The 27,741-nt window shown below is 41.4% G+C and overlaps 1 protein-coding gene across 2 annotated transcripts; it reads right to left on the reverse strand.

The window, feature by feature from the left end:
- C1QTNF3 (C1q and TNF related 3) lies at positions 1-26,933 on the reverse strand. Of its 2 annotated transcripts, none has more exons than XM_005672408.3 (6): positions 26,489-26,933; positions 20,369-20,480; positions 18,023-18,177; positions 12,741-12,870; positions 4,295-4,394; positions 1-2,236 (listed from the first exon to the last, which is right to left on the reverse strand). In XM_005672408.3, the coding sequence occupies exons 1-6, from the start codon at positions 26,570-26,572 to the stop codon at positions 2,077-2,079; spliced, it is 741 nt and encodes a 246-aa protein (XP_005672465.1). In that variant the 5' UTR covers positions 26,573-26,933; the 3' UTR covers positions 1-2,076. The 2 variants fall into 2 exon arrangements, with proteins under 2 accessions (XP_005672465.1, NP_001138858.1); NM_001145386.1 differs by having other exon boundaries at positions 5-2,236; positions 26,270-26,656.

The raw sequence follows: 27,741 nt of genomic DNA on the forward strand, positions 1-27,741 counted from the left end.
ATTGTTTGACTATTCAACTTTATTAAGAACATTATAAAACAGTACATTTAACAAAGGTAGGTTTATTTCCATCTAATGTATATTACATTTTTCTTGCCTCAGTTTTATCTAAAGCCACGCCAATATCTTATTCCAAGGCACTTTGCTAGTAATGTATGCTCTTTAGATACTAAATTTCATTTGGGCAACATGCAACATTCAGATATCTACTGGTAATGCACTCCTAGGAAAGCTATGATGTTTGGTAAGTAAACTTCAACCCCAAGACCCCATACCATGGTAGGGTGAGGGAGGGAGAGTATACACAAAATCACAAAAATATTAGCAGTCAAGCACATTCTGGCTAATATCCATTCACTTTAAAATAGCATCGCATGTGGATTCAGGAAGAGTTCCAAAATATTTGTAGATCAAAAGGTAAGGGTCAAAGACTGACCTGAATGTGAAACATGCTAAATTAGCTAAAAAGGGCAGCCCTAATTCATTCTCTCCATTTCTAGCTATGGAGAGTAATCAATACAAGTAAAAGCACCATAGTTAAAGAGCTTTTGTGGAAATTCAAATTGTAACCAAAATAAATTAAGGGCTCCTTATTTCTAAGGGAATTCATTATGTGATATTTATTAGATGGACATCTCTCTAGTGCATTTTAAATACTGATTCAAAATTAGGATAAATGCATATTCCAATGATTCTTTGCATAAACCAATTTTGGATACTATCATCAGAATTTACAGTACATTCTCATGAATATCATCTTGGCTAATTTAATCCTTTGAGAACTGATTTTTGGGAAGGGATAGGCAAAACTTAAGCAGCACAGCTTCTCTGTGAATATTGACTAAACATGGCAATTAAAAAAGTTACAGCATTTTTTAATTTTAAGAACTACTAAGTGATTTTATTATATGTCTTCCAAGTGGAATGCCCTTATATTCTATATCCATTAGTTTGACGGTATATAATTGAGTTTACAGCTCCTTAAACACGACATGGCAGTGTGTAAAGCATACTAGGATAATTTCTAAACTGGTAGAAAAAAAGGTGATTATGGGAGTTCCTGTTGTGGCTCAGCAGGTTAAGAACCCAACTAGTATCCATGAGGATGCAGGTTTGTTTCCTGACTTTGCTCAGTGGGTTAAGGATCCTGTATTGCTGTAAGCTGCAGTGTAGGTTGCAGATGCAGCTTGGATCTGGCATTGCTGTGGCTGTGGCTGTGATTGGCAGCTGCATCTTCCATTTGACCCCCTAGCCTGAGAGCTTCCATATGCCGCACATGTGGCCCTAAAAAGAAAAAAAAAGTGATATAATATCTCTACTATATGGACTTACACTTATCTCAAGGCAGAGTCAAGAAAGCTCTATTTTAATATAAGAAATGCAATAGAAAAGAGCCAATCTGATAAGCCAGAACTGGTCAAACAAATTCTGGATCACAGGAAAACTCTACTTCAAAAAATATAAGCCATTAGAAGTCAAGATTTAATTATAGCTGTCCTTATAAAAAAGGAGTTAATTATTTGTGAGCATAGTGAATACTTTTGCTATCTAAAACCTATCTGGAATTACTAAAATATATCTGTACTTTGTTCATGTATATTGACCCACTGGATCAAAGTGTTACTTCCCTGTCTAGGCTTTATAGATACTGCTGGTAGCTTGGTCTAGGCAAATACCCCTATTCTTTCCCTGGCCCCATCATACCCACTGCATCCTGTTCTCTGAAATGTTAAAATGATGAACCCCAAACCTCAGCGGTTCCTGAAAGCTGCTATTATGGCAGCCGAAACACTTTGCAAATGACTTCTCTGATGGGAACAATCATTTCCAACCTGCATCAAGAAGGGAATTCTCTTTTAGGTACCTAGGAGAGAGTGATAAAAGTGGCTGGGTATATCAGTTAAGGTCACTTGGAAGACTGTTTTGTGGTTTACTCTTCTGAGCCCCTGAGTCATCCCACATTATTGATGTACCTGTAGTGTGATTAAAATGTAACCGATAAAAACAATTTAAATACAGCATGTAGAACCATCAACTCTAAGTCTTCCCCAAAGTGGAGTTTGTCTAATCATACATTTACTTAGTTTCAAAGAGCAGGAAGCCTGCAAAGGTGGAGAAGCGCTGGTGGTCCCCATGAAGAGCGCCATTGCCCATTCTCAGCCAAACCTCATCCCCTTTGGCCAGCTTCAGCACTGCATGGTTGCTGGATGTATCGGATTTCCCCTTTGTCTCATAGCTAGAAAGAAAAAAAGGCACCAACTACTTAGTCTTTGCAGTGAACAGCCAACTCTTGACCAACATTTGTCCTTCCCTCTCTCCCGGAGAGTATAGTCCTGGAATTACATTCTCAAAATGGCATGTGAACAGAAATGACAAATGTCACTTACAGGACTGGCCAGTACAACTTACACTATCAACCCTCTTTGCTCCTTCCTCTTTATGACTATGTGAACTGTCAGTGACCAGAATGACCTTGGAAGGCACCTGTTGAAGCCTGCATGCTTGAAGACTATTCCATAAGAAGAAAAGGAATCTCCGTTATGGTCAAGCCACCGAATGAATGTTATAGCAGTTCAGTCCACCCTAACTAATTCAGAATTTGGTTCTAGAGAATGGCGCTGCCGTAACCCAAACTGCAACACATGTTGCACTGGCGATGGTCAGGCATAGAGCTGTGAGGAAACAAATACTGTAGGCTTGAATCTGGGAGATCCCTGTTACACTGCAGCAAAACATTTAGGAAAATGTGATGACCTGGAATAGAATGCCTGGTGCATTTCCACAAGCTTGTTGTTCTTTCCTCTTTCTGACCACGGCAATGACAGTGACCAGTGAGAATCTGGGAGTCAGTTTTTACAGATTGCAAACATGCTTTCACCAGACCCACATCTCTCAAAAACCAGGCAGGGCAACCCTCCTTCCAACCTCCACATGATCCTTCCCCCCCACGCTTTCTGCCCTGTCCCCCCCAGTGTGGAACTAGCCAAGAGAAATAGAGTTGTAGTGTGTTTGAACCACAACATTTTTGGGCCTGTTTGTTGCAATAGTTTGACCTAATTCATCACTTTCTGTTTTCACTTTTCGAATACATTGTCTTCATAAAGGCTAGTTTCCAAAAGAAAATTTGGAAATCCTACATGTCATCAAAAATAACCGAGAAAATAAATCAAAAGTTTTTCAGAGTTCTCGCCAGCCATGTATTTCATTATGGGAAAAGTGTTGGTTTTCTGCCTCCTGCCTACATCTTAAGCTTGCATCAGAGCAAATACAAATATTTACTTTTCATTGTTTTTAATTTTATGGCCGCATCTGTGGGCATATAGAAGTTCCCAGGCCAGGGACTGAATCTGAGACACAGCTGCCTCCTAGGTATTGCAGGTGTGGCAATGCTGGATCCTTTAACCCACTGAACCGGGCCAGGGATCAAACCCACACTCCACAGTGATCCCAGCCACTGCAGTTAGATTCTTAACCCATTGTACCATGGCAGGAACTCCTTTTATTTATTTATTTATTTATTTATTTATTTATTTATTTATTTATTTATTATTATTTGTCTTTTTGCCTTTTCTGGGGCTGCTCCTGCAGCATATGGAGGTTCCCAGGCTAGGGGTCCAATTGGAGCTGTAGCCACAGGCCTATGCCACAGCCACAGCAACGCAGGATCCATGCTGTGTCTGCAGCCTACACCACAGCTCACAGCAATGCCGGATCCTTAACTCACTGAGCAAGGGCAGGGATCGAACCCGCAACCTCATGGTTCCTAGTCGGATTCGTTAACCACTGAGCCACAACGGGAACTCCAGGAACTCCTTTTAAGTGATTTTTTTTTTCCAAGGAGCCTTAGGGGCAGGTTACTAAGGTAAATGTCAACGTTACAGCACAGCCTAAAGCGGGAGACCAACTCCAAACTCATAACCTGCCAGCTCAGGAGATGATAGAGAAGACCATCAAGAGGGCTAAACTCTAGGCAAAGGGGGCGGAGAGTAGGAAAGAAGAGGAAAAGTCTAAGAGAGAAGAAAGAATGAGTTAAGCAAAGAACACAAATGATTCGTTATGGAGAGTGTTTCTAGTAATTAGTTCAAGGTCTTGTATCAACCTGCTTATGCTCAAGTTCATCAGATTTCCTGCTTGCCAAATAGTTTATAACCTGGCCATATATTCTTGTATGGGGCTCTCAATGACAATAAGATTCATGGCAGTCTCTGCTGATTCTTATATACTTCCCTGGCACTGGCCATCCTTTGACCAAATCATGGCAGCCTGGCTGCTTATGACAGGAAAGACCACTCACCTGTACATGCTGAAGACCGTATTGCCATTGTGCATGAGGTATACATATACTTCCTCGACATCCTCATGCTTCATCATGCTGAAGGTGAAGAAGTACACACCTGAAAAAGGCAGATATTTATCCACATTTATGTTAATACCATACATTGAGAACCAGGGGATAGCAGGGAGTGGTGTCATATGACTTGACACTTCTGTTGTTGGGGTTCTCTGTAGTATGTGCGTTCTTCTTGGCTCTTATTGGGGTGAGTGTCCCTTTATCTGCTCTCACCTTCAAAGTGCTTTAAATTTTTTTTGAGACTTTCTCCTTGTGTAGAGCACATGTCCCTAACCAGAACACAGAATCTTTAAAGGAGGGATTTGCTTCTATCTCACACCTCTCCTTGCCCCTGACAAAGTGCTTAAACTGAAGTATGTGCTATTTCCAGGTTTAGATGAACTATCATCAGCAACTCCCTCAGGACTCATGTGGTCAAAGGAGAGGGCCTTGCGTGGATACACACATAGCCTTTTGTGGCCTAACAAAAAGTGTAACATTGTACCTGTCGCAAATGTTAGCCAAAGACAAGGAAGCTATAGCACAGATAACTATTTATCAGTTCTGATAGCTCCAGAATTTTCTCATGTTATTCATTGTAAGTGGGTGCAATTATGTACAATACATAGATTCAACTTTGATGCAGGAGCATGAAGTTGCTACGAAAAATATGAACCCTTTTCATTTAAAGAAGACTAACATGGAGTTCCCCTTGTGGCTCAGCAGATTAAGAACCTGACTTAGTCTCCATGAGGATGTGAGTCTGAGCCCCAGCCTTGCTCAGTGGGTTAAGGATCCAGTGCTGCTGCATCCTGAGGCATAAGTCACAGATGCAGATCACATCCCGCATTGCTATGGCTGTGGTGTAGGCCAGCACCTTCGACTGCGATTTGACCCCTAGCCCAGGAATTTCCATATGGTGAGGGGCAGCCCTAAAATAGGAGAAAAAAAAAAAGACCAACATATTTTTTAAGATGTTAGTTTTCTTGTAAGAGTCTAGGGCTCCTAATTTAGAGTAACTTTATATACCTGATACACTTTAAATGCTAGTGTAGAAAATACCTTCACTAAAAGATGAAGATGAGTGAAAAGGAAAATTTTCCAAAATGCAAATGATCTTGGTTTTGAGAGTGCATTTTGGAAAGATGAAAGAATGCAATCATTGACATTTGAAAATCATCTACATTTTTCAACTAATGGCCTTGACTTTGTCCGTTCGAGCCACACTAACAAAACAGCAGACCGAGAAGCTTATAAACAACAACAATTTATATCTCACAGTTCTGGAGGCTGGAATACCAAGACCAGGTGAAGGCCCTCTACCAGGTCACAGACTTCTGGTTGTAGCCTCACAGGGCAGAAGAGCCTAGGGAGCTCTGTGGGGCCTCTTCTGTGAGGGCACTAAGCCCATTCATGAGAGCTGGTCATGACCTAATCACCTTCCTCCTCATACCCATCCTTGGGCATGAGGTTTTCAACATGCAAATCGAGGTGGGGGTGGGGTAGTACAAACAATCAGACCATAGTAGGCTTTATAAAAGAAAAGCCCAGCAACATCTTAAAAAAAAAAAAAAAAAAAAAAGCACCACACACAGTCCTATGCTGTTTTCCAAAGGTTCAATCAGGGAAAATTGAAGCCATAAAGCTACCATGTTGATCCATCTGTCTCCGAGTCAAGTTGAACCAAATAAAGATGCATGATTATGCTTAAATAAGCACCAGGCTTGCATATGCACTGTGCTGGGAATAAAGGGTATGGTATAAAAATAAGTCATGTCCATTCGTATGCCTAAAGAGTGGTCCACAAATGAAAAACAAAGGCATGTAAAAATTAGAGACTCAAAGAAAGAGGTTTATATGTGCTTGATTTTTTACATTTTTCAAAGCTTCTTATTACATACACACACAACAATTTTCAATGCCTCAAGAAGACAGAGTGGGAATCAAAATGACAGAAAAAGATACTAGTTTTCCAGGAAAAAAAAAATGATGACTACTATTTAAAAAATGATGCAGAAGTATTTAGAAAGACTAAGAAACCAGATGGTGAATAAATGAAATGACTAGAATTGGAAATGCAGAAGTGCATCTATATTATATCCACACCTGGCTTTCCTCTGTAAAAGAAGCTACCGGAACCAGAGGCAACACATTCACACTATGGTTTTCAGGTCTTTGTATAATTGCAAACATCAGCCTTCTCTGGCCCACCACTCCCAAAGTTGAAAAGTACGAAATGGTCATTTTACAATCTATTGGATGATGTTTAACCAGTAAAGTAGAAGTCAAATGATGGTTGCTATTGTTTGAATGAGTCCAACCCAGGAGAATTCTAAAGGAGAAACTAAATCTTCAAACTTCAATTATAAGGCCATTGAAAGCAATGGAACCATTCATTGGGCATATCTAGGCACTTATGCAATCTTTGGCATAGAGAGTATTTAACAAAATAGTTATAAGAAACTATAGCATAAACCTTCAGAGCAGAAAATCACATAAGAAGCTGATTAAAGTGTGATGAAAGATTGCTTCCGTCACTTCATACATCAGTTTATTTCTGACTTGAGCTGGGTAAAAAAATAAATCAAGTCACACATTAAAAGCACTTGTGACAGGAGTTCCCATCGTGGCTCAGTGGTTAATGAATCTGACTAGGAACCATGAGGTTGCGGATTCGATCCCTGACCTTGCTCAGTGGGTTAAGGATCCGGCATTGCCGTGAGCTGTGGTGTAGGTTGCAGATATGGCTCGGATCCCGCATTACTGTGGCTCTGGCGTAGGCCGGTGGCTACAGCTCCGATTTGACCCCTAGCCTGGGAATCTCCATATGCCACAGGAGTGGCCAAAGAAATGGCAAAAAGACAAAAATGAAATAAAATAAAATAAAATAATTAAAAAAATAAAAGCACTTGTGACAAATCTAACATGGCCACTGTATCCACTGACATTTTTTCTTTTCCTTCTCTGTACCATATACAGAGACAAGGAAAGTTGAAAAAACAAAACACAATACCAAAAAGTGTCCATTCTCTGAAAAACTAAGAAAACGGAAAAAAATCAATAAACTTAAGATACCAGTCAGGGCTGTCACAAGTAACTGGTAGCAGGTAGAGTCACATGGAGGTGATATGGAGATAACGAACCCAACTAGGATCCTTGAGGATTTGGGTTAGATCCCTGGCATTGCTCAGTGGGTTAAGGATCTGGCATTGCTGTGAGCTGTGGTGTAGACTGCAGGCATGGTTTGGATCTGGTGTTGTTGTGGCTGTGGTGTAGGCCAGCAGCTGCAGCTCCAATTAGACCTCTAGCCTGAGAACTTCCATATGCTGCAAGTGCAGCCCTAAATAAAAAAACAAAAACAAAAAACTGCCAATAGATGAAGAATATTCACCAGGAAGTAATGTTCATCATGTGGTAGATAGAAAACACAGCCAAAGATTCCATCATGAGCCAAAGACTCCATCCATAAAACACATCACTGAAGCCAATCCCTCTATGAAAGAACACTATAAAATAGAATGCAGAAGAAACTTGTAGAAATGACCAGACCAAGAGGAGGAAATGAAAATTGGGATATCATGACTAATGGAAAAACACAGAAAAAGGAGAAAAAAAAAAAGCATCACAACAACAAGACAGAAGACATTGGAAGAGGCAAAAAGGAAAATAACCCCTCAGAAGATGCAATTAAGCATATGCAGTACAGAGATGGAAAAAGCAAACAACGTGAAATGGAAACAAAGAGCACTAAAAGACTAGAGGAAATAATATACAGAAGACAAAGAAAAGTTTAAAAATAAAGCAAAATCAGAGTGATTCAAAAAGTTAACCAGCGGTTTACTAAGGCGTAGGGGGAAGGCGTTAAGGGAGGCTTGTGAGTGGTCTATCCCACAGGGGAGGAGTATTTTATCACTGACATTCTTTGGAACTGCTGGTCTATGATGATAATAAAGATCCAGCTAACTTTTAATTAGTTTATTACTGTTTTTAAATATTCTATAGCCAATGTACCCTTTTAATGTCTGATTTCCTAACACAAGTCAGACTCTTTCCAGTGTCACCTCATCTTGGTACAACCATAAGAAAAACATTATTTATATTTATATTTTAAAATATAATTCAAAGAAATTTTCCTGGACAAAAAGGAGGCTTCCACATACCTACTGAAGGACACAGCTGGAAAATTTGACCCAGAATGATTAACACCACTTGCAGAAAAATCACTGGACTTTGAAGATAAAGAAAGAATTGTTGGGTAGGCTAGTAGAAAGACTAAGTCACTGATAAGAGGAAAAAAACTCAGACTTATTTCAGAGCTCTCCAGACCAAATGCCAGATGCCAGATAACAGGACCAGGAAAAAAAAAAAAAAAAAAAAAAGTGTAGGTCAAGGGTTTAATTTGCAGCCATGGTTATAACAAAGAGTTTAGAACATGTGCGGTCAGGGAATATTGATGTCATAAGCTTTCTTGAGAAAATAACTTAAGGGAAAAGATGTCCTTAAGCTAATAAAGAGATGTCTCAGAACTTTGGCAAAATGACTAATAATAAACATTGAATATATTTAAGTCAAGGATAAGCCCAAATCAGAGGAGGGACTAATGTTGACAAACTAAAATGTAACTGTTTTGTACTTTGACAGTGTATAAATGAATCAACCACCAAAAATCAAGATGTAAGAGAGAAGGTGGAAGACAAAATAAACCCAATGATTGGCTTATTTGTAATATTTGGAAGATAGGGCGATAGGTAGATAGATAGATAGATAGATAGATAGATAGACAGACAGACAGACAGACAGACAGAGAGACAGACAGATAGATTACAGTGATATTTGTTATATCATTAAAGGTCACAAATGAAGCAATCTAAATGATTTAAATCATTCTTAAAATACAAACACTAAGAAATAGAACACTCCTGCCTAACATTGGGCAATGACGGAGAGAAAGAAGAAGGCAAGACCTCACATGAGGTCTAAGAACAACATGTAGGTATAAATATAAAGGTAGACAAATGGCCAATCCTTCCCAAGTATGAGAAAATCTACCAATGCCTGCTGTATAGCACAGGAAACCATATCCAATCACTTGTGATAGAACATGATGGAAGATAATGAGAAAAATAATGTGTATGTGTATGCCTGGATCACCTTGCTGTATAGTAGAAATTGACAGAACATTGTAAATCAGTCATACTTTAATTTTTAAAAATGTTTAAATAAAATAAAATTAGGACTTTAAAAAAGATACCAATAAGAACAGCAAAAACAAAGTGAAAGAATTTGAAAATAACTGTAAAAACAGGAGTTCCCGTCGTGGTGCAGTGGTTAACGAATCCGACTAGTAACCATGAGGTTGCAGGTTCGATCCCTGGCCTCGCTCAGTGGGTTAGGGATCCAGCAGTTGCGTGAGCTGTGGTGTGGGTTGCAGACACGGCTTAGATCTGGCGTTGCTGTGGCTGTGGTGTAAGTCAGCAGCTACAGCTCAAATTTGACCCCTCACCTGGGAACCACCATGTGCCGTGGGTACAGCCCTCAAAAAAAAAAAAAAAAAAAAAAAAAACCTATAAAAACAAAAATCATTACAAAATAATATTACAGTACAAGAAAGTGCTCAATTTACCCGAGAAAAATATAGAATAATGGGTCTCACAAATAGAAAATGGCAAGAGGATAGATTTTAATCTAAATGTATCAATAGTCACATTGAGTGAATAATCTAAACCCTCCAGTTAAAGGATTGAGATTGTCAAATTGGATTAAAAAGCAAGACCAGTTAAAAAAAAAAAACAAAAACAAACCACAAGACCAACTCTATGCTGCCTATAAGAAAACCACTTTAAATTTAAAGACAAAGGTTAAAGTAAAAGTATAGAAAAATATGTCATGCAAACACTACCCAAAAGAAAGTTGGAGAAGCCATAACATATGAAACAAAGTAGACTTCAGAAATATTATCAAGGATAAAAGAAATATTATGTGATGATAAAGGGTCAACTCACCCCAATAGTCTAAATGTCTCTTAACTCATGAATGAATAAACAAACTGTAAATATATCCACTCAATGGAATACTACATAGCAAGAAAAAGGAACACACTATTGATTCATACAGAAATATGGATAAATGGTAAATGAATTTTGCTAAGTAAAAGAGACTTAACATTGTACAATACCAAAAAACCTGTATATTGTACAATTCCATTATATGACATTCTGAAACTCTAGGGATGGAAAACCAGTAAGTCACTGTCAGGGGTTGACTACAAAGAGATAGCACAGAGAATTTGGGGAATGAAAGAGCTGTTCAGTTTGAGACTGTGGTGGTGGAGACATCTCTATGCACTTGTGAAAACCCATAGAACTATACATCACAAGGAATAAATTTTGCTACATGAAGAATTTTAAAAACTCAACTACAATATCAGGAAAACTCAAGATGAGTTACAAATTAACACTTTTTTATTACAAATGAAAGAAGTAGTGCAACTGAAGGTCATGGGGACGGGGGGGGAAGAATATGAGAGGGTTTTGACAGGATACTGCAAAGATAAAAAGAATTGTACACAAAGAATACACTCTAGTTGGTAAATTTGTTTCTTGTGAGACCTGGACTTTTGCAATTTTGTAACTACTTTATTTGTGCAATAAGGTTCAACAAATAAGTAGATATATCATAGATTAAGAGAGCCAGGTTGCTCACTGTCAAAGAAAGAAGTTAAAAATTAACAAAGGGAATGTCAGGATGAACCCAGTGGTGCTGGATTTGAGTCAGATGTATCAGAATGAACTTAAATTTTTTTGTTTTTTACATACTAGATAGATAGATAGATAGATAGATAGATAGATAGATAGATAGATAAGAAAATATAGATGCACATATACATGGTGGATTGGTATACATATATGTGTCCTAGTTCTGTCCACTCCTAGGACCTAAAAGCAGTGACATCCTAAGAGCAGTGAGTACATCTGGCACGCACATCTCAGTTTCTAAATATTATTCTCCAGTAAAAGAAACCAGTGCTTCTTGGAAAGTTGGGTATTTCCAGAGCTGGGATGGGAAAATACCATGTGAGCCTGAAGCAGCTTGTGGCACTAGAAAGTAAGAAAGTTGTGGGGGACTGAATAATGACCCCCGTGTATGCCTAGGTTCCAACAACCCCAGGATCTCTGCTTACAAATTAAGCTCAGGGTCTGGAGCTGGAGAGATTATCCTGGATTATCCAGGTGGGTCCAAGGTAATCACATTGTCTTTCTCAAGAGCCAGGGAGGTCAGAATCTGGGAGGACAAAGTGATGTAACCACTGGAGCAACAGAGGTGGTCAATAAACAAGGAATGGTGGCAGCCTCTAAAAGCAGGAAGAGGCAAGGCCCCAGAGCTTCTAGAGGAACCAGTACTGCCCATATGAGTTTTGTTTGTTTGTTTGTTTGTCTTTTTAGGGCCACACCGGTGGCATATGGAAGTTCCCAGGCTAGGGGTCTAATCGGAGCTGCAGCTGCTGGCTTACACCAGAGCCACAGCAATGCCAGATCCGAGTCGAATCTGGGACCTACACCACAGCTCATGGCAACGCTGGATCCTTAACTCACTGAGCAAGGCCAGGGATGGAACCTGCAACCTCATGGTTCCTAGTCAGATTCATTTCCGCTGCCCCACGACAGGAACTCCCCCATATGTTGACTTTAGCCTACTTGGACTGATTTTGAACTAATGACCTCCAGGAATGCAAGAGAATAATTTCATGTGGTTTTAAGCTTAGTTCGTGGTAATTTGTTACTGTAGCAACAGGAAATGAATACAGAAGTGCTCAAAAAATTTTTTTAATACTTTTTTTTTTAAGGATCAGGCAGGCCTTCCTTGGGGTAGCAGCAAGGAGAGGGAATGAACTCAGTTAGGACACAGTGGAACAGTGAGAATATGATCTGAGGGCTTTTCAAGTCAGAGGTAATTATGCCCCCTTAGGGATTTTTTGGTGCAATTCAAAGCAGAAGTAATAAACCTAGTAGTCATGATTATCATTTTTAAAACTGTTTTTGGTGAGTTCCCTGGTATCCTAGCAGGTTAAGGATCCAGTGTTGTCACTGCAGCAGCTTGGATCAATGCTGCGGTAAAGCGTTTGATCCCTCGCCTGGGAACTTCTGCATGCTGCAGGCATGGCCAAAAACAAACAAACAAAAAAAACAATAAATTGTTCTTGTTTTTTCAGATTCTAATTCACTTACTTCGAAATCCAACAGGGAAAAAAAATAATCATTTTATACACATATATCCTTCCCTCCCTCTCTCTCTCCCTCCCCCCAACATCCATCCATCCTTCCTTCCTTCCCTCCCTCCTCCCTCCTTCGCTCCCTTCCTTCTTTCTTGATTACTAGATTAAGTCAGTGACTCATTTATTTTTACCTCTTACCTGATACTGGGGCCCCAAATCTCCCAGTCATGACATCAAAGAAGTTTCCAATGTTGGTTTCAACACTGCTGAAGATAATCCCACTGTTCTGATTGCTGAAGTGAGTGGCCAGAGAAGCCATGAATGCAATCTAAGGAAAGAGATGGCGGTTAATTAAAAGGCAACTTATTTCTTAGAGAAATAAGGTTTTGATACAAGGAAGTTTCTTTCAACCATATTCGGAACAGCAAGATTGGAAATAATTTAAATACTAATCTATGGAGGAAGAATTAAATAAATCATGGTAATGTCTAACATTGTTTTGCTATGCACCCATTAAAACGATAGTGCATAGCAGCAGTTCTGAATATGTGTTTCAATGAACATTAGATGTTAAAGTGCTTCTTGAAGTAATCAAATTCTATTATCAAATAGTACTGGAATATTTGGATGAAATCTTCTCCTTATAGCTATTAAATGCCCATCAGCATACTAAAGAAGCTGAGAAGTCCTGCAGCCAAACAACTTTTTAATTTTGTTTACCTTGTGTTATTTTGTCCTTAAAAGACACCTGGGATATTATGATTTATAATAAGTTTATATTTAGCATTCGTTCCCAGTTCTGGCGCAGAACTCCTAAAATCTTTGGAATTTCCAAAGTGTTGAGGGCGGCAAAGTATCTTTTGTTATGTTAATGAAGTGACCCTGGGGAAAGCACCTCAGGAGGGTTTGGCTGCCCTCGGAGTCAACAAGGTGATTAGAGTTTTAAATCAGCCCCCCTTCCCCTCCCCATCCTCCCTCACACACACACACCTCCATGGATGAGAAAAGGGCTGGATGTTGAATCTATCATCAGCGGCCAGTGATTTAATCACCCTTGCCTATGTGATGAAGCTTCCATAATAACCAAGGACAGGTTTGGGAGAGCTTCCCGTTTGATGAACACTTGGGGATTTGGGGACAGTGGTGCTCTCAGAGAGGGCCTGGACACCCCATGCCCCTTCCCCATACCTTACCCAATGCATCTCTTCCCTCTGGCAATTCCTGAGTTATATCCTTTTATAAGCAACTGGCCAGCTACGAAGTAAACAGTTTCTTCTGAGTTCTGTGAGTCACCTTAGGAAATTAATCAAACCCAAGGAAGGGGTCCTTGGAACCTTCAACCTACAGCCAGGCAGTCAGAAGTAGAGGTAACAACCTATACTTGAGGTCATGTCTAAAGTGGGGGGGGTTGAGGCAGTCCCACAGGACTGAGCTTTAAACTGTGGGATCTGTTGTTCCCTTCAGGTAAGTACTGTCAAAACTGAAGGACGGACATCCAGCTAGTATGGAAGAATTGCTTAGTGGTGTGGGAACAGTGCATACATGGAAATTGTACCACTATTGGAGAGTCACATTTGAAAGTCACGTTCCAGTCCCTGGTCCAAGCTGAGTGTGAATTAGAGCAACAGGTTCTTTAACTTGCTGGGATTATCTGTCTTGAATGAATGAGAGTTTTAAGGGATAAGGGTGAGAGAGAATAGAGATCAAATAATGTGAAGTTCTGGAAGATTCAGGGGAGGGCAGGGAGGCAGGCCTGGTAGAGTTAACACAGAAAGGATTTGGGCAGACAGAGGGACTGCATGAGGGCAACCAATGCAGAAGGATAAAGAAGGAGTGAATGTATCTTTTTGAATCAAAGTTTGGTCCAGATACATGCCCAGGAGTGGGATTGTTGGATCATACGGTAGTTCTATATTTAGTTTACTATTCAGAAGCCAAGACATGGAAATAACCTAAACGTCCATCAACAGATGAATGGATTAAGAAGATGTGGTACCTATATACAATGGAATACTACACAGCCATGAAAAGAACAAAATAATGTCATTTGCAGCAACGTGGATGGAACTAGAGACTCTCATACTAGGCAAAGTAAGTCAGAAAGAGACAGACAATACCATATGACATCACTTATAAGTGGAACCTAAAATATGGCACAAATGAACCTATCTACAGAACAGAAATAGACCCAAAGACATGGAGAGCAGACTTGTGGTTGGCCAAGGGGGATAGGGAGGGAGTAGGATGGAATGGGAGTTTGGAGTTAATAGATGGAAACTATTACATTTAGAATGGATAAGCAATGAGGTCCTGCTATAGAGCACCAGGAGCTATATCCAATCATTTGTGTTGGAGTGTGGTGGAGGATAATATGAGAAAAAGAATGTATGTGTATAGGGGCTGGGTCACTTTGTTGTATAGCGGAATTTGACAGAACATTGTAAATCGACTATAATAAAAAAAATTTTTAATAAAGAAGGAGTGACATCAGAGGAGAGATTTAGAAATAAAGATGAAGGGGTCAGAAGTCACCCTCCTTTACAATCTGCCTAAGACCAGCCTTCACTCCTCTGAATATGCCTCCTTAAAAATATGGGAAAGTAGTTCTCCCAAGTGATTACACTGTGGTTTTAGGGTTTAAAAAGCTGATGGAGCAAATATAATAATTGCCCAAGTGGTCTCCATTAAACTGGCTACTCCCCTTGGCCAGGGTTAACCATTCACATTGGGTTAATGTCATGCTTTAAGGATGTGTATTATCCATCTTATTAGGTACCTATAACCTGGACAGTGGCCTCTGTCTCCTTATCTTTGTAAATTTATACTGGCACAGGGATCCTGGTTTGCTAAAATTATTAAACAGCATTGGTTAAAAAGTCACAGTACCACAAAAGTAGGTAAAGTAACACACAAGACCTCTTAGTTGATCCTTAAAAACGATGAAATTTATCCAAGGACAAACAACTATCACATGTACCCAAATAAAGGGCAAAATTTCCCCCCACTGATCTTTCAGATGAGTTGCTATACACTCTAGTGCCTTAAAAGTTTCTCCTGTTACAGTACTGTCCACAAAAATGTTAATCAATAATCAATCTAGGAATTCTCTGGTGGCTCAGAAGGTTAAGAATCTTGTGTATTCACTGCTGTGGCTCCGGTGGGTGCTGTGGTGTGGGTTCAATCCCTGGCCTGGGAACTCTCAGCCAAAGAAAAAAAATTAATGAAGAAACAGGAAAATTTTATTCAGGCCAACCTGAGGACCGTAGCCTGGGAGACAGGCTTTCAGGAAGCTCCGAGGACTGCTGGGGAGAGCTAGGGGACGAGGTCTGTGCACATGTGCTTTGGGGAAGGGGTACATGCAGCCAAGCACACAGCTTGGTAGAAGGTGACTGCTTGTCACAAGGAACAGGTGTCTTAGTTAAGGGTTTCGATGCTCTTCTAAGTAGGGGAAGACATGAGAAACTAAGTTCATCACCTTTTCTCCCCCAAAGATCTAACTCTCTGAGGACCAGTTCTGACTGGTGTCCCAGAGCACAAACTGCCTTCTCCCAATCTCCACCTTGAACTCCTTTCAGGGTGTTCTGTAGGTCCTCGGCTGCAGTGGCTGATTCTTTGAGAACTGGATGGTGGGCAACATTCTTTATTTTACTGTCTCCTCCCTTTTGGTCATAATTTTGACCCAGGTTTGGGACCAGTTTGTCCCACTGCACCAGGAATGCTCATGCCCAGGTCAGCGAGGTTTCCTTGATAGGCCAGGTGATGACCGGATTAGGCCCTTCAGCAGCAGCCTAAGGCCTCTGGACCACCTGTCTCGTGAGTCTGTTATGGTCCAGGAAATGGTTCCCTCTTGTTGCTTCTTCCCACGTCTAGAGTTACACTGTTACAATCGTGAGCTTACAGAACCTGTATTTGGTCAATTGTTTCAAGCCGCTCAATTATTATTATTATTTGGCCACACCTGGTGTGCAGAAGCTCCTGGGCCAGGGATTAAACCCAACCACAGCAGTGACAATGCCGAGTCCTTAACTGCTACGCCACCAGGGAATGTCTAGTCATCATTATTTTTATGGGAGCTCAGTGCACATTTGGTAACACAAGAACCATAATCTCATAAAATAGGCAGAATACCTGTAATATAGCTAGTAATATAAATAAGGCTATAAGTAATGTTTTCTTCTAAGGAGTTACATGTCTGGCCCCAAAAGAAGAAAAACTAATCTTTACGGTTGAACAGGCATGTGCACCTCTGAGAAGGTTGTTTAATGCATAGTGCACACTAGAGGGGAGGGAGGAGGCCTAAATGGGCAAAGAAAAATATAGTCCTTGCCTTGCCTTCAAAGGTAAATTTATTTCATCCGTACGTTCTCTCAATTACATAATTTTAACAAGTTCTGTTTCATGAAGACGTACCAGCCAAAACAAACAACAAAAAAGGCTAGTTTTGGAGTTCCTGTTGTGGCGCAAGGGAAACAACTCCAACTAGTATCCATGAGGATGCAGATTCAATTCCTGGCCTCGCTCAGTGGGTTAAGGATCCGGTGTTGCCATGAGCTGTGGTGTAGGTCGCAGATGCAGCTCGGATCTGGCATTGCTGTGGCTGTGGCGTAGGTCAGCAGCTGCAGCTCTGATTCAACCCCTGGCCTGGGAACTTCCATATGCCGCACCTACAGCCTAAAAAAAACAAAAACAAAAACACTAGTTTTCATAGGAGTCCCTTGGAAGAATCCACTTTAAACATAGTAGCCAACAAAATAAATAACCCAGATTTAGTAAATTTCTTGGTGACTCTACCTCACATTTGTAAGTTTTAGGTATTATAGGAATTTTGAAGATCACTTAAAAGAAAAATAAAGAATAGATAAATGGGTACCTGGGCTTGAGATAAAATGGACAATGACAGCCTCATAAATGAATTTAAAAAAACTTTAAGTGACAGTGAATATGGTCTGGTCTGGAAATCTATAGGTGGATGATTTAAAATAAAACTTTTTTTAGTGATAAAGTATATATTGATGAGAAAAAGTTTAAATAAAATCAATGCTACAAAATCTGGTTTGATAGTGATATTTGTATATTAATATCCATATATGTGATTTAAATAAGTGAATATAACAAAATTAATAAATAAATAGGATGGTCAAATGTCTCCTTAATAGTATTTCATGTATCTAAAAGTTTACATATTTGAGTTGCCAAAACCTTTTTTATTGAACATATTTTCTCATTTGGAAAATGGAGATTAGTTGATATTCAAGGTTGCTTTGTATTTGGCCTAACGAGGGCATTGCATTTCACCTTTCATGTATTTTTCTTCTTCCTAAGAATGATTTCAAAGCATTTTGACACCAAAGGTCTTAGGCAGACACCCTGTGGTGGAGATGAACAAACTGAGATAGGTTTACTCGACACTGACGATGAAGAAGCACTCAAGCCTCCCAATTCCTGGCCCCTGATGGTCACCTGGAGACAGAGACTTTTACCTGCAGTTCTGGTGGAATCCCCGGGTAGCCCTTCTCTCCTTTGGGGCCATGCTGCCCCCGCTCCCCTCGTGGCCCCAGGTCACCTTTGTCTCCTTTCTCACCTTTGGCCCCTTCGTGGCCAGTGGCTCCGTTATTGCCATTGTTTCCATGGTTTCCTTGAACAACCAGACATCATCACATGAGAAAGCCCAGTCACTCATACTCACCAGCTATTTTTATACAAATGCAGCCCCTTTCTTCAAAAAGGCACAAACTCCATCATAAATGGGGACCATTTGAAACAAGCCCAAACCCAGCATCATCAAATGGGAGCTCTTTTAAATGGAAACCAAAACAGCCTTCGATACTCATAAGGCTCCTGGCTCCAAGGACTGTTTTTCCTATAAAACAAGACTCGGATGAAAAATTGTATAGAAGGCTGGTTATCAAAGCATCCTTTATAACAGCAAAGATTAGAAACCACGTAAATGTCCACCAATTCTGAAAGGGCTAAATTTAAAAAGGGTATATTCCATTAAATGATGTTATATGGTCACCAAAAAAAAGGATGCTGAAGAAAAATATTTAAATAACATTTAATAATATGATATACTTAGATTAAAAAAGTTATGACTCAATAGAGATAGCATGATACTATATATATATATACACACACACACATATACATATATAATGTGTACATGTTTTATTCAAAGGGGAAAAAGACTAGAATAAATTATGTAAAATATTTGCAGTGGTTTATTTTTTTCTAAATGAATGAAACACAAGCCATTTTTGTGTCATTCCATACACTTTCCCTTTTCTTGAAACTTCCTACAAAGAACACAAACCGCTTTTATAACTGAAGGAAAAGTAAAAGCATTGGTAAAAAATGATCACAATAATCTTGAAAGCAAGACTTGAATAATGATTTCAACGCTACATTTTGCTAAGAGAGAATTCCTACACATCTCCCTTTGTTTTTAGACTTGTTGAATTCTAGGTCCTTTTGCTGTTTATTTTGCACGTACCACCTCTGGTCAGGTTTCTTAAAAGGCTTGCAATTTTTCCAAATTGATGAGCTTCGATTGTGTTTACAGGTTAATGTGCTATGACAAAACTGTTTCAAACGGGAAACATAGCCAAGGCTAGCACGTCCTATGACCTCAGAAGACCTAAGAAGATTTTATTTTTTTAATTTATTTTGGCTGCACCTGAGGCACATAGAAGTTCTCAGGCTAAGGATCAAATCCAAGCTGCAACTGTGACCTATGTCATAGCTCCAGCAATGCCAGATCCTTAACCCACTGTGATGGGTCAGGGATCAAACCCATGACTCAGCAGCGACCGGAGCCATCGCAGATATGATGCTGGATCCTTAACCCACCCCACCACAGTGAGAACTCCCAGAGGATTTTTTAAAGGGTCTGAATATCCCCTACTCATCACACCTGCTACCTGCTGGCTTTCATGTTCAGTGATATAGATTCCAAGCTGGAAATCATTATTTGACCCCTAACGGAGCACTTGCTCATTCTCAATTTGGTTCCATTTGAGAAGCCACTCAAAAGTATCTTTAAAAATTAAACCTCATGATAATAAGTTGAGAAGAAGTTCTAACCCCCAAAACTGACCTAGAGACAAGACAGTCAGCTAAACCCCCAGAGAGATTTGGAAGTCTGGAAACAGGGGAGACCTGGGCTGCCCTTTCCGTGGCTGACCACGATACTGGCAAGCTCCCCAGAGGCTCCATGCCTAGGGCACCACTGAGTAGAATAGAGACGGCTGATTAGTGGGTCCAGAGGGACAGTATGTCTGGTGCCACCACATGGTGCTGGAGCCCAAAAATGTCCCCACGAATACAAGAGAAGTGTGAACATACCCTGAGCTTAGGGGAAGAAAAACTTAGCTGGACCTAGAATCAGACAGAAGGATGCATAGCTCCTTGAAAGGGACAATGAGGATGACTATAACCCAGATCAGCAAACTCTCTTCCCCAACCTTACGTGGCAAATCCCCAAAAAGCTAGATCTGCCACGCCCTACGGAGCACGTGGTGGTAGAAACACTGAAGCAGAGTATGAACCTGTTTAGGTTTCAGACTCCAAGCTGGTGAAGGGCCTCCTAGCCTGTAAACTGGTCCCTATTACCTGAGGGATTCTGCTAGCGGAATGGATAATAAATACTAGTGTATACAGTTTCATCTCAGTAACTCAATAAACCCAGTTTTCTACCCAACTCTTTTGGATTTTCCATGCAAATGCTTCGGATCATATGCAAATGATCCCCAAATCACTGAGGTTTGCCCCTGGCTCCTGTTTTGGCACAGTCTGCATTAGGCAGGGAACAGCACCTCTCTCAGCCTTACCTGGAATGCCAGGGGGGCCGGGGGGTCCAGGGGGGCCTTGGTAGCCTCGGAAGCTGTAGTCTCCATGGCAACACTTGCTGCAGTCTGGGGGCAGTCCTCCAGTTTGTGGAGACTTTAAAAAGATATAAAGAGAAGCTTCAGAAAAAGGTACATGTGCATAATTAAGACTTCTGCATGTCCTCTGGCCTGGTCCCCCAGGTAAGTTTAATTCCAAGCAGCCCACAACAACATCAGAAAACAAGGCATGCGGTGGGTATGTCAACGACAAAGGAAGCAGCTAAGGTGGGGTGATGATCAGAAGGCAAAGGAAACAGGAGAGTGGCTAGAAGAACAGGCTCCTTGGAAAGTGTGAGTGGGGATGGAAGATGAGGCAGGGCTTCTGGAAGCATGTTCCTGGTGCTACCAGTGACAGGAAAAGAAGACGCTCCATCAGAAGTTGACTTGGAGGCATCCTCTTTCCTTCCCAACTGCCAGCAGTGCCAGATGTAGTTAGATTGAGTCGATGACCCTCAAATGATAAAAATAACCAACTTTGAATACAGGTATTAAGACCACCCATATTCATGATCCCGGGTTCAGAGTTCTTAGAAAGTCTGAATTAAAACATTAGCTTTTCAAACCACCAATAAATTGCCTTAGGAAATTAATGAAAGTATTAATGTATCCAATAAGTTCTTATTAATTATCTCTATTTTGAAACAATTTTACTTCCTTTTTTAACTCCCAGCTTTAACATGCTGTTCTGTTTCATATTCCACTTGAAAACTTAAAGTGATTATCACATATTTGAACCAAGATTTAATGAGTACTTAATGGACACAAAGTATATTCAAATATGACACTGGGTTAAATGCTTCTTTATTCAAAGATAATTTTCTGAAATCTGTACTACGGTCAAGGAGCTAGAGATTTGGCAGAAGTTGATTGGCAGAAGAGTTAGAATTTCTTATAAAATTTGGAATCGCTTCTAAATTGGCAACTTGCCTTTTAATCATAGCATACAAAAGACTTGTGGAAACTTTCCTAGACACCAAATATAATTTGATGGGTTTTTTTGAAAATAGCATATTTTTGCTAAAGGATTCTTTTTTTTTTTTTTTTTTGGTCTTTTTAGAGTCACACCCGAGTCATGTGGAGCTTCCCAGGCTAGGGGTCGAATTGGAGCTATAGCTGCCAGCCTACACCACAGCCACAGCAAAGCTGGATTCAAGCCTCGTCTGCAACCTACACCTCAGCTCGCAGCAACCCTGGATCCTTAATCCACTGAGCGAGGCCAGGGATCAAACCCACATCCTCATGGATACTAGTCAGGTTTATTACCACTGAGCCACAATGGGAACTCCAAGGACTTATTTTCTAAAAGGAAGGGAGAGGGAGGGAGGAAGGGAGAGAGGGAGGGAGGGAGGAAGGGAGAGAGGGAGGGAGGGAGAGAGAAAGGTAAAGAGGGAGGAAGAAGTCATTTAAAATTCAAGTTTTCTCTATCATTAGAAATCCAAGCAGAGCAATGGATCGAGGCTTCCCATTGCTGCACCTCTAGACTTTACTTTTGTTTTATTTTTTTGGCCACATCCACAGCATATGGAAGTTCCCAGTCAAGATCGAATCTGAGCCTTAGCCTCGACCTATGCCACAGCTGTGGCAATGCCTGATCCTTAACCTACTGTGCCAAAGCAAAGGAATATCTCCTTTTTTAAAATCAAAAATAAGCTTAGACTTTTTCCTTACACTCATTCCTTTTTCCTAAAGATTCCCACCTAGCTAGAAAGGAAAAAGAAAAAAAAATGCAGAATAGCATCCGTGGTCCAAGCCTTCTGCTGTAACATCTCAGAGCCCAATCTTAAGTGACGAGCAGCTAGGATTTGGAGGGAACTCAGAGTCTAGTACAGTCCCCCAAACCCAACCCTGGACAGATAGGAGGGTCTCTCAAAACCTTTTCTAAAACTGGTAGAGGAAAAGAAAGCCAGTGAAAACAGTCCATCTGAGTGAGATTTTAGACCCTTGGAAAGTCAGACACCACAGTACTGCTCCACCTTGTAATCCACAGATGCAATCTGAGCAGGAATTACTCTGTAATTTCCTGGTATGATTTTGCTAATATGAAATACTGCTTTTTAAGCTCCAAGAAATCCTAGGCTCTGCCAATAATGGATTTTAGGGAAGGAGAAGGGAGGGGAAAAGGGAAAATCTTGAGGTGGAACCATTTGTCTAAAAATAGAATTGAAAAAAACGGGAGAAGCTAAGAAGTCAGAAAGAGAACTGGACTGGAACCAGCCCATCTCAGTTCTGTGTGAAGTCACTCCCCCAGACATCATTTTTCTTGTCTACTAAATTAGAGGATTGGGTAAGATGGTCATGAATTTTTCTTTCCAGATCTATAATGCAGACAAAGATACTGAAGTCTTTTCCAAAGCCTCAAATGGTGGCTTAGAAAGACTGGCTTTAAGTCGAGTGTCTGGGCATGGGACGTCAGCACCAGGAGAAGCGGTTGGTCAGCACCAGAGCTAACTTGGGGTGCATGCCCAAGCCAGTCAGGGGCATTTCAAGAGTATCAAAGTGCCACAAAACAGTGAGAGACTCTGGTCACTAAGTGTCTGGACACTTCCTAAGAACCTGCCTACAATATTTCGCGACATGGTCCTCCCTCTGTCTCGTCTTTCCAAGTTGGGTCCCATGGAAGAATGTCTCTGAGCCTTAGAAGAGGCTGGAGGGGATGTGTTCATTGAGACATTTTCATCCAGGTAAGGGAGAGTCGCATACCAGATAGTTCTGTCCCCACCCTCTTAAGTTTACCAACTCCTTTCCCAAAATTAGGTCAAGATTGAACACCAAGTTCATGCAGATGGGCAGCATGCGGGGAAGGAGGTCCCAAGACAAGTTCCGTCCATTTTGTAGATGGAGGCCCAGGGGCAGCTATGAGAATGGAGCTCTGCTATTGGTAAGTAACTTTTTTTTTTTTTTTTTTTTTTTTTTGCCTTTTCTAGGGCCACTCCTATGGCATATGGAGATTCCTAGACTAGGGGTGGAATCGGAGCCATAGCCACCGGCCTATGCCAGAGCCACATCTTCGACCTACACCACAGCTCATGGCAACACTGGATCCTTAACCCACTGAGCAAGGCCACGGATCAAACCTGCAACCTCATGGTTCCTAGTTGGATTCTTTAACCACTGAGCCACGACGGGAACTCCTATTGGTAAGTGACTTTAACTTAAGAAAGAGGGAAGAGAAAGAAGGTGAAAGGAAGTGAAAGAGAGAGAGAGAGAGACGTGTCCAAGAAGAGGAGGGGAGCTTGATAAAGGTGAGCAAGGAAGAGCAACAGAGAAGACAATGCCCCAGAAAAGAGAGCACAGGTCTGCGTACCCCCACCTCTATACCTCTCTGTGCAAACCCTAAGGCCAGAGTCAACTTTCTAGAACACAAACCCAATCAACTACCTGTCCTGCTATGCACAAGCACACAAAACTTTTGCGAGGAAAATAAGGTCTCGGCTTCCTAGCTGGCCCACAGAATGCTCCAGGCAGCACTAAAATCAATGGTGTCTTCCTCCCGATCCAGATGCCCAGCCATACCTGCTCTTCACGCTCTCGATGTGGCACATATTTATTTTCTTTTTTCCTGTGAATAGCCATGCTTTTTGTCTTATCTCTTGAGAGGCGGCTCAGTGGCCACCATCACTCTGACCCTCTTCTCCCAACAGCCTTTTGTGCATTAACTTTGTTCATCACATGGTCTTAATTATCTGCACATTTAGAGCCCTTCAGAACTGTTCAGAGAGAAAACTTTGGGTGTATTTCTCCTCATCCTAAAACTTGACTTACAGTGAAAGCACAGAAATGATTGTTGAAGGAATGAATGAGGAAAAAGGAAGATTAAAAGATTAAAAGAGGTGGGAAAGTGAGAAAAAAGGAAGAAGGAAGTACAGTCCTAAGTTCAACATGGGTCTCCAGAGCCATTGGCATGGTGTTGTATTGAAACCTCTAAGAACATCAGTGGCTAAAACGCCTCAGTATCTCCTATTGGGGGCTGGTTTGGAAATACTCAGGAAGCCAAGGGAGTTTGAAAGTCCCCTTGGTTTCAAAAAGCCTGACAAAAAAAAAAAAAAAAAAAAAAAACCCAAAAAACAAAAAAATAAATAAATAAAAAACAATCCAGAAAGTGGCTCCTTAGCCCTCTCATCTGATTTTAACATGCTAGATGCCTAGGGACACTATAAGGTAGGAATAGAAATGTAATTTGAATTTCAGTGGCCTGCTGGGTGTTGGCTGCCAAAAAAATAACGACCAGTGACAGCCTGCATCTGCCTTCTGCTGCCTCTGGGGGCTCACACTGCTGCAGCCAGGAAGGGTCCAGCAAAGAGCCCACGGAAGGTCCAGATCAAGGCTCAGACAAAAATGCAAATATCTTTACCACTGAGAATAACACAAATTAGCACGAATCACTCTTAAGATGGGCAGATGAAAGGACAATCCCGAAAGGGGGCTTTCAAAAACAGGGTTGTATTAGAGGTTATCACTTCTGAGGTTCCGAAAAGGAAAGAATTTTTCTTTTTTTGATTTGGCCCCACAGAAGGATTTGGGCCACTGCATCTGTGGTCAAGTGACAAGTCCCAGGTTTGTGCCATGTCTAGAGCTGAGTCTGTGTGTGATCTTGGTTGATCATGTTACCTGTCTCAACCCAAACTTTCATCTGTGGTAGGAGGGGTTTAGATTTCAACTGTATGGATTCTTTCAGGGCCTGTTCAATGCATAGAAGCAGTTGATTTTTGCCATAAAACGGATTTGTTCAGAGACTGTATAATTCAGAGAAACCCCCCTTGCCCCCCTCATCTGATATCAGCATGCTGGATACCTAGAAGGCAAATCAAAATCTACTTCTTCCTTATGTTGTACACCTGAAATTAACATAATGTTATATGACAATGAACCTCAATTTAACATTTTTAAATAGAAATAATAGTGTACTTAAAAACACATTTCTTCCGTTCTTAACATTTTCAGTTGAGTTTCATCAATTTGCCATTCACTACACTGAAACCTTAACTCACTCCCATACTACCCTGAAAGAGTTAAAGATGTTCCCTTAGATGCTGAGCTCACACTCCAAGAAATAAATCAAGTCCTCTGTGATTCTCAGGCATTAAATCCCGATTAAATCAGGCTTGCATTTTTAAAGACAGTCTTTTTTAAAATTTTAACTCTTTGGTCCTTTTTTAAACAGGGTGAACGTAGAGGCTTAGTAACCTAGACTGCCATAAATCAAATAACCAAGCCTGGCATGAAATGTCACAGCACGCTTGCAAATCAAAAGAAAAAATTCAAAGAGCAGCTTCTCGCTGCTGGAAGGAATTAGGCAAGTCCAACTTTCTTGTGATCTGCAAATGATTATCTCCAGCGATCCATCTGTCTGCAAAGGTCAGCTCTCCTCCTTTCCCCACAAACAGAGCAAGAAAGAAATCGAGTCATAGCAGTGCAGGCAGCTGGCAGCCCCTGTTCCCCTTTCCTTCTTTTTTTGGGGGGTGGGTGAGGATGCCATGCTTGCAGTATGGAAGTGCAAGTTCCCCGGGCCAGGGATCCAACTGGAGCCACAGCAGTGACACCCCGGATCCTTAACTGGAAGCCACCAGGGAACACCCCTGTTCCCCTTTCTGATGGGACAGTTTTGGCCTCTTATCTCAATACATCCCTGCTACCTCTGCTGATTTTCTAACAGAGACCAAGCAGCACACCTAGTACCCCAAGAGCCACCCAGACAGAGACCCACAAGGAGCTCAGCAAGCTTCTGGAAAGCATCGATCCTTGGATCAGAGCTGGAAGGAAAAAAAAAGAGAGAGAGAGAGAGAGAGCAAGAACAACACAACTCATAAGCTTTGACAGTAATCCTTAGAAGAGAATTCTGAGTACCTGGCCCCAGAATGGGGTGATCTGGGCTAGGTCATCTACCTCGGGGTGCGGTAGCTCATCGGCTTTCAGGGATTTTAGGTCTGCAGAAGTGTTATTATCCACAGTCCCAGTTCTAGCATGGCTCCGCTCTCTCACTTTCTCCCTCCTGGAGCCGCTACGGCCAGTCTGCTGATGGCTTTGCACTATTCTTGCCACCACTTTATTAGCTCTTCCGCTCACCTCCATGTATTCATCTTGACACAGGCAAAAAGGGAGGAAAAGCAAAGCCAGCAGGTGCCAACAGACGAGCTGCCTCCCCAGCATGGTTCTCAAAAGAGCCACAGAGCCTCCCCGAGGCAGACGGCTGGGACTCCGGGCGCCGTGGTCTCTTCCGGCAAGTGCCAGGGCTGGAGAGGAGGGCGGCTGCCGGTCGGGGCGGTTTTATACTTCGCTGTGTAATAAATAAGGCTGCCGGCCTGCCAGAGGGAGAGCGGTCCTCCTCCGCGGGCAGAACGGCCCCCATTCATCACTTTCCCACAGCACAGGCAAAACGATTTGTGTGCACAGCTCCCAGTTGGTGGGGTTCAAAAATGTCACACCTTGGCACGTTTTTTGGTTCCAGTGTGAAGAAAACATACGCGACCAGCTGGAAAGCGGCAGCATGTGTCCAGTGGTTTGCTTTTGCGATTAGACATGGAAAGGCTGTGCCTTCGCGGTCTGAGATGCCTTTTGGAAAAACCTCCTCTGGGGCTTGCCAGGAAATTTGGGCTTAACTGCATCAATTCCGTCTGAAATGGCAGTGGGAATCTGTTCAGGGCGATCAAGAGAGTGGTACAGTTGCTCGTTCCCCACCGTAGCCCGCTTAAAGGAACTCATTCCCCCTTCTGGCACCGGTGGCAGAAGGCGAGTGGGTGATTCCGGCGCGCTGGGCTGGATTCAAGCGCAGAGTCTCTGGGTTTAGCAAAAGCATTTCCCCATCCTAAGTTTCATTTCCTTTTCCCTGGACGTGCCAAAAACCGAGGCTGGATCAAAGTGGACCAAGTCGCTTACTGCCAGATAAAGATATAATATCCTGCTTCGTATTAGAAGGTTGTCTGTCTCTGGCTCCTCTTTCTGCTGCCACATTTTTTTATTAAAATGGAAGAAATGCAAAGTGTCAAGCCAAACACCCTACTTTCAAGGAGATCAATCAGCACGGAGAGCACTATCATTTTCTTTATGATACTTGCTACATTTTAATTAAATTGAGCCAAAGAGAAAATGGACATTCCTAACCTCTTCATGGTAATAAATCAAGAGCACCGGTGTAACTATGCCATTAAAAATTGCTTCTATTTCCATATCATTTTCTCTAATATCACTCATGCACTCAGCTAACAAAAAAATCTGGCCCTCCCCCATGAGGACTGAAGAGACCTGGGGCCTTAAAAGCTGTGAATGGCCAGCGTGTGATGTTCAGAGGTCAAGGGTGGCGCTGTAAGAGGCCAGGCCTG

This window comes from Sus scrofa, chromosome 16 (genome assembly GCF_000003025.6).
Source record: "Sus scrofa isolate TJ Tabasco breed Duroc chromosome 16, Sscrofa11.1, whole genome shotgun sequence".
Taxonomy (NCBI): Eukaryota; Metazoa; Chordata; class Mammalia; order Artiodactyla; family Suidae; genus Sus; species Sus scrofa.

Bases quoted from the DNA above. Each gene is read 5' to 3' on its own strand.
- C1QTNF3 (NM_001145386.1), bottom strand. From the start codon at position 26,572: ATGCTGGGGAGGCAGCTCGTCTGTTGGCACCTGCTGGCTTTGCTTTTC. The intron at 20,481-26,269 runs GTACTCAGAATT...ATCTTTTTAAAG, and splicing joins TCACCCCATTCTGGGGCCAG to TCTCCACAAACTGGAGGACT. The intron at 2,237-4,294 runs GTGAGTGGTCTT...TTTTCTTTCTAG, and splicing joins ACGGTCTTCAGCATGTACAG to CTATGAGACAAAGGGGAAAT.